General features: G+C 35.5%; 1 protein-coding gene across 3 annotated transcripts in view; it reads right to left on the minus strand.

Annotated features, from left to right (window-relative positions):
- KIF18A (kinesin family member 18A) overlaps positions 1-16,758 on the minus strand; it is a 43,083-nt gene that overhangs the window by 5,530 nt on the left and 20,795 nt on the right. For all 3 annotated transcript variants that reach the window (XM_046941560.1, NM_001199426.3, NM_001398091.1), the window contains exons 11-14: positions 15,330-15,494; positions 14,057-14,178; positions 12,614-12,852; positions 64-544 (exon numbers count right to left, since the gene is read on the minus strand). In XM_046941560.1, coding sequence (XP_046797516.1) covers positions 64-544; positions 12,614-12,852; positions 14,057-14,178; positions 15,330-15,494 — 1,007 coding nt within the window. The remainder of the gene's footprint in view (positions 1-63; positions 545-12,613; positions 12,853-14,056; positions 14,179-15,329; positions 15,495-16,758) is intronic.

Raw genomic sequence — 16,758 nt, forward strand, 5'->3', positions numbered from 1 at the left:
TGGGAAATAGAAACAGAAAAAAACAACAGATAACATTCCTTGCCCAAACAAACGGAGAAATACCTTTGAAGAATGCTATTGCTGCACAGTTGTGACTTCTTTGCAGATAAGTCAATAGAAATTCCATTTGTTTCACCTGTTCCTTCACTGAGAATTACTGTTGAGTCCATTCTATCTTCATCACACTCTAGGACAACATCACACATAGAGTCTGTAATAGAGGGCTTTCTCAGCTGAATACCTGTATTACATTCATTTGTTTCCTGAAGGCCTGCCAGGTGTAATGCTTGTTTTACCACAGTCTGTGAACAGCTGCTTTGTATTGTTTTTCTGCAAGATTCTGGTGTATACACAATAGGCTGAACTTCCTTGCTGAGAGAATCTTCCAAATGACAGAGGCTGAAGTGCTTGGATGCAGCAGGACTCGGAGTTTTGACTGGAAAGTCCATTAGCTTTCGCCTAGTTCGTTTCTGTGGTGGTACTACATATTCCACTAGTTGTGTATTTCTCTTCATTTCTTGTGATGGTGTACCAGAAGTTGAACCTGTGCAATGGTCAGCAGTTGGTTAGCACATTCACCTACATTTAGAACCTAAATAATGCTTCTTCCCTTCTATTCCCTTCTGAAATATGTTTATTAGCAAAAGATATTAGCATACGTTATCAAAAATGCTATTTATTTCATCTACATATTAACTAGATCATGTAACTTTTATTACTTCTAATGCAGCATTGTCCAGATGGCAGCATTTGTTCTGTGGCACTCCAAGTATTATAAATATGCATAGATTGATATAGTTAATCCCAGAGATATTACAAGTAATCACAAGCAAGAGATGAGACATTACAACAGGGAATGGAAGAGTAAGAGTATTGAAAATGACAGCATTACCATGACAACTCTTAAATTAAGATGGTATAATCACAGTAATCTACAGCTGCCTCCTAAACACGGCCATTTTTTCCTAGCAAGTATCATGCAGGAGAATGAGCAATTATTATATAAGAATGAGACCGAATCAGTTAGGGGGAAAGAAATCCTTTAACACTGCAAATGAGGCAGTAGTGTTTTAGAAAAAGGCAAAGATAGCAGTTGTCTGAATTTTGTTAATCTTGATATATCTACTCCAGAAAACTAATTTATTAATTTAAACAACTAACTAACCCAAATATACTTAGAAATAAAAAGCTAAGCAATACAGCACCAATTGGCCATTGTGATTCATCCCAATAGCATTTTTCAAGCAAGTGTCATAATATGTTTTATTGCCACCTACTTGAAAACAAAAGCAATCTTACAAGTAAGAGAGAAAAGGTCCTTCTTTTATTCAAGTTTTCAGTAAAGGAGACTGATTTCAAGACAGAGCACTGTTCCAACAGCTAGGCTATCAGTGACTTAAGTCAACCACATGTAGTTAAATGCAGAAAATTAAGTGTCAGGAAGGGAGGAAGTGAGACAGACACGCATATCAAGGGTTGAAGAGACCTGCCAGAAAACAAAGTGCTTCTATATGCAACTTCACACGAATAGAACAAGAAAAAGGCCACCATCCTTAAACACTTTCATGGACTGGCCCCACTTCAGCCTGTAGCCATCATATCAATCAGTTCCCCTTTCTGCATTGCCTACTACATTCCTACAAGCAACTAAATTGTAAAAAACACTCATACTTTTAAATTGCTGAAAGTTATTCAGGAATTAACTATAGTATTCATTTAACAGTGTTAAAAAAATATATTTCCCCTAAAACTCCATACTCTTTTTTGCTCCAGAATGAGAAGTAGTTCAGACTCCTGAGAATGCCTAACTTCAGCTACATCATTCATTAATGTGCTATTTTAGTAGTTCAATAATAACTCTTTGAAGTGCAGAAAAACTGATTCAAAATACTGCATCTACCTCCTACCTGCCCAAGTTTAATTTCTTACAGAAGCGTGAATGAATCTTTCTCTAACTGTTGACCACTTCTCATTACTGGTGTAAGCCACAGTTAAAATCCAATCTACTATAGACAAGAAGCCTTAAGAATACCATTTGCGTAAAAACACATTTGGGTCTTTTCCCTAGTCTTTAAGAGACTCACTGAAGAAAAGCATTCAAAAGAAAGAAGATCTCAGCAATTTAAAAAAAAAAGACATTTCCTTGGCAGTCACTACATACTTTGAAACTAGAGAAAGCATATGATAGGTGCTTCATGACCATCTAGAGATGATAGCCAATTAGAAGATATAAGTCAGAGCTGTGAGGAAGCAGAGAAGGATTTAAAAACTACCATGAAGCCTAAACATGTTCAGAAAAGATGGAATAGGTAGTACCAAAGCATGTCAAAGCAGTGAGTAAATTAGATGCAATATATACGGCACAAATCTATTCTATATCACCAACATTTAATAGTGAAACCATGTAAAGTAAACATTTATCCCACACTTGGGCTCATTTTCAGTGAAAATGTTTAAATAGAGAACATAATCTTAACCAACCTGAATAATAAAGTAGATTAAGTGAAGCTAAGCTACTTATGAGATGAGTTTTACAGACAATTACATGAACAGTTACAATTCTGTTATGATGTTTTCAGCTTTTAAAAAAAAAGGAAGGTTCAAGCCTGAGAAAATATCCTGGCATGAAATAAATGAAATTTGAATGCTTATGCATATATGCATTTGTGCGTGCACCCATTACAGATCGTCTTATACACAATGTATGCAATGGATTTTTTAATAAAAACAAAAAAGATGTATATTTTTAATATTATATCTTATCTTAGCCTAATGTACTGTCACAGTATTCACCAGATGAAGGGCAACAAAATGTTGAAACAGTAACGTGATTGTAATTTGCGACACTATCAACAATGTTACGCTTCATTAATTTGCTTGATTAATCAACAATGCTAATGCTTCATTAATTTGCTCTCTTTAATTTTGGTTTTCTGAAAGAGTACAATATTTTTTTCCATAAAAGATGTTCAATACCAACATTTCTCTTCCAAATTTTTTTTTCTGGTCACCACAAACAAAAATAGACAGCAGAAGATCTTACAGTCTTAAAAAAAAATCATTATATAATGATTGTAATTTAGTCTTTGAAATAATTATCCATTAGATGTTTTAAGACAGATTTTAAAATATTCATTTATTAATTTTCCTCCTGCTCATATGCAACTGTAAGAGTGTGTTTCGGGAAAAAGAATGATTAGAATTCTCTTTTTCTGCTGTTGCATTATGACAGGGTTTCCAGTTTCAGAAGTTTGCTTACTGTAAGACAGTGAGGTTTTGCTAATGTCCTAAAGGTACTAGGAAGGAAGTCTGACGGGGAAACATTTTGGTGAGAGTGCCAAGTTTTAGAAGCTTCTTCAGGACTGAATACTGGAAGCATTTTTAATACTGGAAGCATTTTTAAATTAACCGTAAATGCAAGCATTTAAACCATGAATGAGATAGGTAAAGAACACAGAAGTATTGCCAACATTAATAATTTCTTGAATTTCATCATAATAAACTGTAATTCACACTGTAATACATTTACATTAATAGACAATTGCAACAATTCCACATAGGGCAAATGCAAGCCGTTAGTCAAAATCCAGACCTATTTTTACAATCTAATTATTTCTGGAATTAAACTCAGAGCAAGAAGTAGTTTTTTTTAAAAAAAATAAAAGCCCTGGGCCTTTTTTGTCAGTTAAATGGAGAACATATAAAATATTAAAGAAAAGTCTCTTCTCAAAGTTTCTTGTGAAAGCACTAAGTCATTCCTAAAAAAGTAAACAAAAACATTACTAGCAACATCTTCTCCAGGTTCAACAAGCCTGCTCCCTCAGCCTTTTTTCACATAAGAGATGCTCCAGATCTCTGATCATCTTCAGTGGCTTGCGGTCCTCCTCTGGACATGCTTCAACAGCTCTATGTCCTTTGTTTCTTGAGGGCCCCAGATCCAGATGCAGTTCTCTAGATGGGGCTACACAGGGCAGAGCAGAGAGGCACAGTCATCTCCCCCTCCCTGCAGGCCACCTCTTTTGATGCTGCCCAGGATACTTCTGGTTCACGTCCAGCCTTTTACCCACCTGGACTCCCAGGTCCTTCTTTGCAGGGCTGCTCTCAATGAGTTCTTTTCCCAGACTGTACATGTAGCTGGGATTGTCCAGACCAAGCAATCCATAGTACAACACCTTGCACTTACTCTTGTTGAACCTCACTACATTCACATGGGCTCACTTTCCAGGCCTGTCTAGGTACCTTCTTATATTCCTCAACTCGACCAGCAGATGCCTGTTCAGCCATGCTAATTTCCTGCAGAATTGCAGGAATTTCTTATACAGGGAATGGAGAGCTCGTGTTATCAGAAATGCATGCATAAAGAGCTGTCAGCTTTGCTCCATTCCTCTGTCCCAGAGAACAGCTTCCCAAGGATCCCACCCAATAATTCCTTGATCAACCAGAAGTTCACTCTTCGTACTTTCAGGGTCCTTACTCTGTTCTTTGCCAAGCCCATCTTCCTTGAAATCACAAACTCAACTAGAGCATGGTCACTATAGCCCAGACTACCTTCAGTCTTAACATCTTTAATGATCTCTGCATCAGTGAACACCAGGTCCAATACCACTCCAGGGAACGCCTATCTCTTCTAAAAAGCTTGTAGATCTCTAGCATAATGTTCCAATGGTACAATTCATCCCACCACATTCCTGCAATATCAATTAGGTCATAGTTTTCCAATTCCACTGTGGTTTCCAAGCACTCCTGCTCTACTTGTAATGCTGTTTGCATTGGTGTAGAAGCACTTCAGCTGGGCTGTTTGTTGACAGTATCTTAGAGGAGCCCCTCCATACCCCTTTGGGACAAATCTGAGATTTTTCTCAACTGCCTTCCTAAGTTTTTCAGTGTTCCCTGGCCTGCCTCTGTCACTTAGATGTATATCACAGAATCCTTAGTGTTGGAATGGACCTTTTCAGGTCACCTAGTCCAATTCCTCTGCAATGAACAGGGTTACCTACAGCTCGATCAGGTGCTCAGAGCCCAGTCCAGTTTGACCTGGAATATCTCCAGAGATGGGGCATCCACTACCTCTTTAGTGAATCTGTTCCAGTGCTTTACTACCATCATCCTAAAAACCTTTTACACCTGAACTAAACTGCTCTGTTCTAGTTTCAAACCATCTCCTTTTTCTACCACAACAGATCCTGCTAAAGAATCTGTCCCCCTTCTTTCTTATAACCCCATTTAGATACTGAAATGCCACTACCAGGTCTATCCAAAGCCTTCTCTAGGGTGAACAGCCCCCAATTTTATCTGTCCTCAAAAGGGAGGGGAAGTTTTCAATCCCTTGGACCAACTTTTTGGCCCTCCTCTGGATGTGCTCCAACAGGTCCATTTCTCTTCCATACTGAGGACTCCACATCTGCATGAAGTACTCCAGAATGAGTTCTGACCAGTGCAGAGTAGATGGGCTCACCCTTCCCAGACTGAAATCTAGTTTAAGGGTAATTGTTATATTTCTATGTATTGTTTTTCTTACCAAATTCACTCCATTTAAAAGTAAAAATCATCCTCAACTGAGCAACAACCACCCAAACAGTATGGGGTGGCTTTTGTCATTAACTTCTTTTACTACCTGTTCCAAAAGACTACTAAGAAGAACAGATTTATCAGGAGCAAACAAAGTAGTATTAGACATTTGCAGAAATGCAAGCTAATATGAAAAACAGAATGCAATATTTACAGAACATGAGTCACAACAAAAGCAAGTAGAATTAATGAGAAGAGAAATGATAAATTGGGCTAGATCTAATTGATGCAGAGGACAAAGTAATAGCCAAGACCTGTCTTCTGAAACTGATATTAATACATGCACATAAGGGGAATATTTCTGGAAACATTCTAAATTAAGTCTGCCAGGTTGTTCTGCTAAAGCAAAATCAAATATTAATGTATTCATTTCAATAAACATTTCTGAGCAACCAATGATTGATCCAATTACTATACTAATCATACATTTTGATTCTTCTATCAACTGACTTGTGAAATTCCTCATTGCAAATGAGGTCTAGTGAATGAATTTTATTTATTTAATCTCCTTGTGACCCAAAGGCACCTCATTGTGAAGGTGAGTTTAACAATTGTTTTGCAGAAACAAAAGAAACAGCCCCCAAAACCAGAACAGCTGTGAACTGAAAGGCTAAAAATTCAGGCTGCATTGTTGTGGATCCCAATGGTCAGGAATACTATTTTACATTGCATGAGAAAAATACTCAGTCATACAGGACAAGTGTGAAAAAGCTGTTCAATACATGAAGTATGTACATGAATACATGTACATACTTCCTATGTACAGGCAGCATGCTTTTTGAATTTTTAATGATTCTCCTCCTACAATCAACTACACCCCAATTTTTCTGGTCATTCCAAATAATAAATTTACTTCACTTTTGGATGTTTGTCACTGGGGGAAGTAATGAATGCTTTTTTTTTTTTCCCTATTGTAAATCAATTTCATTCTATCATTGCTAATGTAAAGTAAGGCTTCCGGAAATGGGATGCCTGAAACAATGCCAAGATCTTTCCTATTCACAGAAATAACTGCAAACACCAATCATAGCTTTCCACCCATCGAGAGAATTTATGCTCTGAATCCCATATGGCTCTCCATTAAACAGCCAAAAACAGAGTCTAAATCCATTTTTAAATGAGGTTATGTGATTTTCCTAGTGTGTACTCAATTTGATGGAAATGGTTGAGTTGCTCATAGAGTTACACATTTTAGATTCACAAAAAAGAATTATAATGTACAATTAAGGTTAAAAATAATATGAGTGACAACTTAGGAATTCATAAAATAATTTTTTAAAAAGATCTGACCTATTAATGGAGTATATAAGTTTGGTTAAGATGTTATGGAAACACCATGTTAAGGCTTCAAAATGAACACAGGCAAGAGTAGAGGTTCTGAAATTAATGAATTTTCAGTTACACAATAAAATCATATAATCATTATGGTTGGTAAAGACCCCTAAGATCATCTAGTCCAACCATCAACCCATCCCCCCACTGTGCCACTAAACCAGTCATGTTATAGGAATATGGTTTTTTTTTTTTTTACTTAAGAAAACACAAACTACCAAGGATGTATAATCAAGTAATGTAGAAAATGAATAAATTCAATGGGATAAATACTTGTAAGCATTCTTAAATTATTTAAATTGAACAATCTGCAATTAAATCAAAATGTTTCATTTGGGAGTAAATTTGAAGCTATTTCATGTTACATTCAAAAGTTCTGGAGTGGTAAAAGAAAAATAAGTACAATAAGAAATTAGAGACAGATTCTCTTATATCCTGTACAAAACATTCCTTGAAACATTATACCTGCAATGCGTTTGCATGAAAAGTTTGCATGAAAAGAACTGTGGCAAAGTCTACCAGCTTTAATTAGTTTTTGCTGAAAATTGTCTTGATAATTTGACCACAGAAACGTGTTGAAAGAATAGCTAGACTTCCGAACTTGTTTTTTTTTTTCCACCTATAGCTTTATAGTATTTAAAACACAGGAGAGCTTTTCCATATAGGAAAATCTTTATTACTTTAAGTTCTATGCATAACTACAATTCTGCTTAAATTCTGTCATTTTTAAACTCCTGACAGCGAGAAGGATCTTTTAAGATTGTATCAAAAGTGTTAGACAATGAAGTAAATGTATTTTGAATTTCTTTTCCAGAACTTATTTTTAACTTATTTTGTTATTTTTTTTTATTTTTAACTTATTTTGTTTTGTTTAACTTATTTTTTAACTTATTTTAACTTATTTTGTTACAAACACACCTTGAACAAGATCAAGAATCAGAATCCTTACTTTGACATTTAGCATCTTTTTTTTTTTTTTATTCTCTTCTTAAGTCATTTACTAGCTTGACTTTTTTAGGATCAGATAACGGGACACAGTTAATGGAGTATCCTATAAAAACTTAAGGTCCTGCTTTCATAACTTTTCTTGATCTACAGAATTGATTCAACTGCATTGGATTTCTGGAGACAGTGATTATAATCCAATAAGTTATTCGACTTAAAGCATTCCAATTTATGAGAAAACACTCATCAACAATTAATTTGCATTTTAAAAATGTTGTGGTTCCCTCCAGAATAGCTGTCAGCAAAAGATAAATGTATCACTAAAAATTGAGTTCCTGCAATCAGTGCCTCATGTTTTATGATATGCAGAATTGAGCGGTTTCCTTTAAGCACAGATGTTTGTGTGTAATTTTATCCTGAAAATGGATTTTCTATATGTAAATATGGATAACACATGGATTTTGCATACATCCTTAGAAACTTCAACAAGTACGTAGTAGACTCCATAAGCTTATACTGAAGATATAAATTTATATTTTCCACAAATATATGCCACTTTTTTTTTTTAAACATTGGTCACTTTCTTTTTTTTTAAAAAACATCTTCTCCAAAAACCTTTGTGCAAATGCAGGTTCAAGAAAAATTCATCATATTTGCTCTCAGCTGACCTAGCACAAACTCTTCCTTTGCTATTCTGGTTCCCAGTTCCCTTCTGGTGTAGAAGAATGCTTCATTGGGATGAATCATTTAATTGCCACCTAGTAACTCGTCCCACCTTTTCTCCACAATTACTCACTTGGAGAAGGAACTTCTGAAATACTCCAAGTAATGCATTTATTTGAAACAGAAGAGAAAAATAAAAATCACTGCTCTCTACTTACACTGTGGAAAATAAGAATAAAAATCACAAAAAATTAACTGTTTTGCACCTTCCCCCTGACAAGCTGAAGTCTGTGCATTTATGCTACAGGTGAAATATGGATTTCTATACAGGAAAAAGTAATTGCTGTGTAACGTAGTGCTCTCTCTCTATATAATTATCTCTGTGCAAAAACACTGCTTCCTTCCCAACATCTTAAACTTAATAAAATATCAGTGTGCTAAAGGTGTGTGTGGGGTGGATTCGTAAAAGTCTTCCTTTATTTGTTCACTAAGATCTTAGGTCAGCTCCCACTAACATTTGCCAAGCATACTTCTGAAATGACTTACAGGAGAAGGAACTGGATTTCTGAATAATTTATTTCATCTTATAAAGGGAAAAAATTACTACATCCTTCCCACCTGATTGGGATGCTGACTTTCTAGTACTTCACATTTTCCTATGCTAATCTGTTTTTTTCTGATTTATGCTGGTCTTTTTTTTTTTTTTGCTTAACAGTTTTGTTACTTTCTTTCTGCAAAAGAGAAGTTATTTCCATAGCATAATATTGGATAATACTTCCAAGTATTTTTCAATTGAATTCAAACAAGGAATTGAAGGAGAGCTATTTCATTGCATTTATTCTGTGCACCACTGGAAGTTTTCAAGTCACTTTATTTCCAGCTGAAATGGATTACTTATTTTCCACCCTCACCATCGAACATATAAGAAATAATTGAGTAAACACTCGGGATATTTTAGGAAAGAGCACCAAGATTAAAATAATGTAAAAATTATAAATATGTTATTTATTTTTTTTTCTGAGCAGAGTAATCCATTTTAGAACTTTAAAAATTCCATTATTCAAAGTCAATTTTCATTTCAATTCCAATTCCATTTCAAATGTTAAGTTCTCAGTACAGCGGTACCTGGTAGAAATTTTTATCCTGCACAGTTACGTCTACAAGTTTTTGTAGAATTACAGCTATCTGCTGAACAGTAAATTTTACAGTAAGAATTACCCCTGAGGAAAAAGCTGCTCAAGAAAACTTATTCCAAGTTAGCCCACCAACTTATGCTGCCAATGAGAGAGAGCATGAGAGAGGTAGACTGTTCATGAGGAATATCAGGTATTGGGTGATTTACGAGAGGACCCTAGGATTATCCTAACGCATTTCTACAACAAGTTCCAACCAAACAGGAAGAGCACAATTGGAATAGAGAAGAAACATGATGGGTCTAGTTAAACTTACCATATTTTTATGTTACATAACTTCCACTTGAAAGACAGTTCTTTCTAACCGGCTTTCTGCTGCTTATAGTACAAGCAGGAAATGAAATATGTATTTTTTTTTCCTATTTCCTTTCACATAGAATAACAAAAAAAATACAATAAAGATTTCCATGAACATCTTCAGGCAAAGACACCATTTACACCTGGAAAGGAAAATCTCTTTCTCAAAAATAGTGTCCATTTACTTAAAGCCATACAATTCAACATTTAGAACTGGAGAATGTCTACTTCATTCAGATCTGCAAGACGACCCTTCAACTTATGTCTACTGATTCTATAAGAGTGAGCAGTTTATGCCTTAAAAGTTCCTGTAGAATTCACATAGTGATTTTAGTGTTTCTAAGTAAGAATAGATTTGGTGTAGCATTTGATGAAAAGTGGAACAGAAATAGAACTCCACAATGAAGCTTGCACTGGTGTAAGTAAGTCACAGAAACTTAAATTTATGACAATATCCCACATATCACAAGGCAATCTCTACAATCAATATTTAGTTACAATTTATAGAGTTCACAGGAATGGTATTTGGATATATCTACACACCCTCCTCTAATATTCAAGCAAAAAAGAAAAGAGCCCAAGTCAGTCTTGGACCTTAATGAATCAGTAATACGTCCATAACGTACATACTAGCTAGCAACATTGCTTTGTGTTTGCCTTACACATTTATAAGGCAGATGTCAAAGGGAAAACTGATTCTGTGTGAATCTTGAGTTCTTAACTTATAAAAGGTTTAAAGAAATTAACATTTTTCCTTCCACAGTCAGACTAACACTTCCAAAAGCCCACCATTAACATTCTAAATACTATTAAAAAAATTGAAATTCTGCTAAAAATGCAATTTTCAGGCAAACAGTCACAATCAAAATTATGAAGGAAAACAGCCTCTTCCGTTCTTTCCACAGGTACACTTATCTAGATACATACACAAAACATTATCTGAACTGTTTTTTTTTTTTGTAAGCTAAACTGCTAGCACTTAAAATTCTAGTTCTAGCACTGGAATCAAGATATTCCAGTGGTTGAATTCTCAGAGGAGTTTTGACAAAAACAGAAAAACACCTTCAAGGCTTTCACTAAACAAATCTGTTTCCTTGTGACAGGATAAACAGACTAGGAAACCAACTTTAAACAGTATTCTCTTTGTTTATAAATAGATAGCTAGAACAAGAAAGTAATTTTTTTATTCATTTCATAAAGCTTTGCAAAATAGATTTTTAATAGTATCCTAACACAGAAGCAATGCAGATACTGTCACTTCTGTCTACCGTAATTTTTTGATCGCCAGCAACCTGTGATAGTATATCCAAATTCCTTTCTGTACCAGAAATATGATTGGAGCAGAGTGAAAGAATGCTGCCTCCCACTGAGATCTGCTGCTCTCACTCTAACAAGGAGGACAACTAAGTAAGCCACTAACTACTTTTAACCTTACTGAGTCTCTGACTAGCATACGCAGAGCCCTAAGAGCAACTTGTCAGCTCTTCTCTCCTCAAGTGCTAAACCAAACAATTTTATGCACCTTAAAGAAACAGCCTGCACAATACAATGTGACCTCAAGCTGCACACAGCCAAATAAACAAGGTCAGCGCTCTGGTTACAGTCAACAGCAGTACCAGTGTGTCAAAATCATGCATGCATTTGATGAAAACTGAGCAAAGTAGTACTTTGGCAGAACAATTCCCAGTCCCAGAACAAGCTGAATAAGAGAAGAAAGCTAAAGAAAGCAGGCAACAAATTGCACAGTGCTCCAGGACTTACTGCTTCTCCATGTCAACCAGCTTTTGAGAAGCACAATTATTAAAAGCTTCCTTTTTGTTACCTATAGATATCTTTCACTATTATGGCTTGTTAGCTTTACCCAGAAAGCTCCAGTGTGCTGAGTACTGCCTATCCAGAATAGAAAATTCAAGCATTGCACCACAGCAGCTCTGAGATCCCATTCGTCATCCCTCAGGACAAATACTCCAGTGCGACTTGTTTATATTTTTTCCCAGATAGCAAACAAGAAGAAACAGCTTTCTAGAGTTATGGGGAAGTCACAGGAGCACCACCACAATGCAAAACAGTCAATTTCACAATAGAAACACTGAACCCTTTGATCCTTCGAGAAATAAACTTATAAAATATTGTACTAAATTGTTTCCAGGTCAACTCATAATTAACAGGAAAGCTCATTCTACTCAAAGATATAACTTCAAACTGAGTAACCGTAGTAGCCACTTAATTTTTAGAATCACTTTGAAATAATTAATCAACACAAGAATTTTTCTATCAACATCAAGTGAGAGACTGAAATAGATAGATTAGTAATGCTACAAAGTACCTAGAAACATTGATGTATGGGCCACATTACAAGACAAAAAAGGAATTATCCCTTAGAGTTGAGCTACTAAAAGTGTCTCGCTATTGCAAGAGTAAGCTTATTCCTTATGTCTAATAAGGAATGGTATTCACTTTTTCTTTCTACAGAAAGTGGCTTTGAATCTCACTTTTACATTCATCCTCTATATTAATTAGCAGAAGCGTGCATCCACCGTTATATTAATGAGACACAGCTTTTTCATGAAATACTGAAATATTTCCAACAGAGAAAAATTTAGTTATATACTTACGGCATGGGGTGTTTTGTTTGTTCACAAGTTGTGGGAATGCAAAGATAGCTGACACATCTAGCTCACGGTTTTCTTTCTGTTCCTCGTCTCCAGTCTGGTCAGCCCAAACTACTGACTTTTGTCTTTGAATCAGCTGTTCTACCTCTCCAAATTCAGTCTCAGTTAAAGTATTTGTCAACCCAGCTTCTTTCAAAATCAGGTACTGCTTGCGAAGAACTGGAAGCAAAGCATTTAAAACTCTGTAAAACAAAAAGATAAATGTGACTAAATCACAACATACCTGGTCTCTCCTAGCACTGCTGCCACCACTAGTAATTGTAGGGCTTTTCCTTGTCCTCTATACACCAGATCTAAAGGGTGGAAGTGTTGTATTGCACAAAATTAAACAAGGAAAAAACATTCTTGACTAAGCCAGTAACTTTTCTCTTTAGCAAAATCATGTATTACACTGTAAGTATTTTCCAAGTATAATTTTTCCTCAGTGTCTAAGATCTTCAGTTTTTCCTCGCTGTGTCTAAGATCCCTCAAACAGCACAAAAATAGTCACTATATCCTGATGGAATTCTGACTTTCTAAAGTATAAGATGCATGCAGAACTGCAAAAGAGATTCAAGTGATGGAAGTTTCAGAATTCTATCTGAATAAAGGAATTTGTTAGCTGCTGTCTCAGTTGCAAGACTAAACTATAGGTTCAAACAATAGTCAAGGGAATGCGTACACAAAAAAACAAGAAATTTTGAAATTACAGAAATGGAATGTTAAGCGTTTAGCTTTCACCTTTAAAGGTTTGTGTATTTGCTTTTGTAAAGCTAAATACCCTTTCTTCAAATGATGACTAGAAGCTGGTTATTTCATTTTGGAATTATTTCATTATATACATTTTATGTATATTTAATGAAGACATTTGTGATTACTTCTTATTGCATATCTTGCACCCTGAAGGCTTGTATTCAACAGTTTCAAGAGACTGATGACAGAGCTGATATTTACCTTCATATTCAGCTTTTTTTTTTTTTTTGCAGTCTGACCACATACATGCCAGTTTAATTATAATGTTCTTAGCAAAGGTAGAAGCATTTAATTCCCTGCACTGTAGACATGAACATGTATGCAAACAATTAAAATCAGTACTGTTCAACATAAAAGTGGAAAAAAGATACCATGACTTATTAACAAGCCCTAAGAACTATGCAGAGAAGAAAATGAAGTAGAGCTAAGTGCTGGACAGTGCTTGTAGTTTCAGATAAACAAAGAATGACAGAAACCAAGGTTTACCAAGTCATTATTTTCCTTATCTTTTCATAGAAAATTCTAATCTAGAGATAGACGTGAGCAAAATCATGCTTCTGTTTTAACTAAATATCAATTCTATAGATATGTATTCCAAAGTTACAAATGCCAGAGTAGAGGTTTTAAAGAGGCCTCCTCTGAAACTGTACTTACTTTTCCATCTGCTTATAGTGTTGATCTTGAAGGGACAATAGAGATAACATGTGTTCAATCTGGGCTTTCAGGTCCTTAACTTCTAGGTTTAAGTGGCAACACTGAAGGTCTTCACGCAGTTCCTTAGGAAATTAGCAAGAAAAAAACCAAACAACTGTACATGAAGTTGTAAGTGAGAAACTGAAGCATAAATGAAAAGTAATCATATTAATAGGTAATCTATTGAAATGTAAAGCTAAAATGAATCAATAGCATTCTAATAAATTTACTGCAGCAGATAGGTGTGAATTGCTTGATTTTAATTAACAAAACAATATTTATGCATGTAAATTTTTTTGACAAAAAGATGAGTGTGCTCTAATTAGCTTTAGGAGTCCAACAGACACACATGTATTTACGTGTGCATGGCCAGAGATACACTTGCTTCTTTTCATGTGTACTGCTCCACGTTTGGATTTCAGTGAAACTGATTGGAACAAGTCTTCACCATATTCAGTCGCCTTCCTGTGATGTCAGTATTTTATATGAAATACTTTAAAATTCACTCTTACAGTATAAAAAAATTTAGTCATCCTAATACAAGTATAGATATTAAAATACAAATATTCAATTATCTGAGTTATACAAGTACTCATTACACAATATAATTCGAGCCAACCTAATTGCCAGCTGAAATCAAAAAGCAGGGAGGAAAAACCCAACCCTTTATTTCCCTCATCTTTTTCTTCCTGCACACGCTTTCATCCCTTCCCTTCTGCCAGCTCTGGTGCTCAGCTGGGACTGCATGAAACTCAAGTTGCTAAAACTTGGAAGAGAGCTTAACATGATTTCTTCCCTGCTTCTCACCTCTCTCGCAACCTTGAAAAGAATGTTTTTTTTTTTTTTTTTTTTTGGCCAAGATAAAAACTAGGTTAGGCCTGCTTAGACAAGCATTAAGACCTGCTGCGAAGGCAAGAACAGAAGTGTAGGGCAAGAAGCAGGATCAACTTTCTAGCAGCTGTCTCAAGTGCTCAGCTATAACATTTATTTACCTTTAGAATGTGTTTTTGCAGATAATTATACACTTTTACAAGAAATAATTGTACAAACAATATGGTAACTTTAAGGTAGAAAATCTAAAATACTTAACATTAGATTTTGAAACCACTCTGAAAGAATTAGTCACAGTAAAAAATCATAAGTGAGACGGAAAGAGAAGGAAAACAAATCTATTCTTGAGTCAGATGTTGCCTACAACGCATGAAATCTGCCCTTGAAGTGAAAGGCCTTGTACCTTTGGAATACAGCCATCTTGATTCAGGAGGCGCATTTCGTTTTCAACGCGATGCAGCCAATTGCTATTTTCCTCAAAATGTTCAATCTTCTCCTCTTTCTTCTTCTGTATGTGTGCACAGTAGGTTCTAAGCCTTGCAAGTATATGATCCCGCTTGCAAGTGGCCTAAAATATAAAGACACAGTGTTTAAAATGGCAACTTTCATATGATGTTTTCTAGCATCTCTGTAAAATAACTCCATACAAGAGTACACAGCAAATACTTTGCCTTTTTCGCTAGTTTAATAAAAGCAAAATAGCTCATTCTCCTTATGGAGCACTACCAAATCATGTGTAAACATTCCCATACTTTTTTTTTTTTGCTAACTTTTCAACATGTTTACTTCAACACTTGGTGAGCAGAACACAGAACCAGCATGGCAAAGACACCTGAACTGTGTGCATGCTCCAGGCAAAGACTAGACTCTGGTCAGAGCTTCACTTAACAGATAAGACAGTCTGAGAAAAAAGCAGAGATCGAAGAATCCAGGAGGTCAAAGTGAGCTCCTCAAGGAAAAGTATCAAGAGAAAGAATTGTCAGACTACAGTTTCAGTGACTGCTGGTTCCCTCTGTCTAGCAAGGCCAGGGCAAAGCTTTCAAGACTGCTGAAGTAGAGAAAACTAGATGTATTGTTTCGCATTCTGGCCTTCAGTTTTTATGCAGTACAGGAAAGGCACATCAAATGAATAATTTGATAATAAAGGCACATCATTGACAATATCCTACCATTTGATAAAAACCCTTCTAATAGGTCCAGAGAAAGAAAAGATATGACATTACTATACTGAAATAGAAAAAAGAGCAATTAAGCATGCTATGTACATGACTGTTTTAGAGGGCATGACCTCTGAAACACATTCTCCTGGCCAAGGCACTTGACTCCTACTCTGTTTTATGATTGTGTAAGTCACATGAGATGGACAAGAAAATTGTCACTCCCAGACAGAAGAACTGGGATGTACTCAACAAGTAGATTTAACACGGGCAATTGCTGTAAGCAGAAAAACTGAAGCCATGATTTCAATTCTTTCCAGGAATACACTCCTTTTAAAGGCGGTAAAAACCATAGTGAAGCATCAGAAGTGGAGATTTCATATCTAATGCATCTTTTAAAAGCCTATGAGAGTAGCAGTGTTTGCTGTATCTTAAAACAAACGAAACACTGGAAAGTACAGATTGCAACACTGATTAAGAATGCTTCCAGATACATTAGGTCAAAACTGAATAAAGACTTGCTTATAACTTAGTAAGGTTAACACTACTGTAGGAACAGGAAAACAGAAAGAGGGGTAACAAAGTGGAACAATTAGGCAGGAATATATAAACAGGACGTTTGAGCATACAGTGCTTGAGTTTTAGACGGGCTGGAACTTGGAGAAGTGGAAAATG

Source organism: Gallus gallus, chromosome 5 (assembly GCF_016699485.2).
Source record: "Gallus gallus isolate bGalGal1 chromosome 5, bGalGal1.mat.broiler.GRCg7b, whole genome shotgun sequence".
NCBI classification, from domain to species: domain Eukaryota; kingdom Metazoa; phylum Chordata; class Aves; order Galliformes; family Phasianidae; genus Gallus; species Gallus gallus.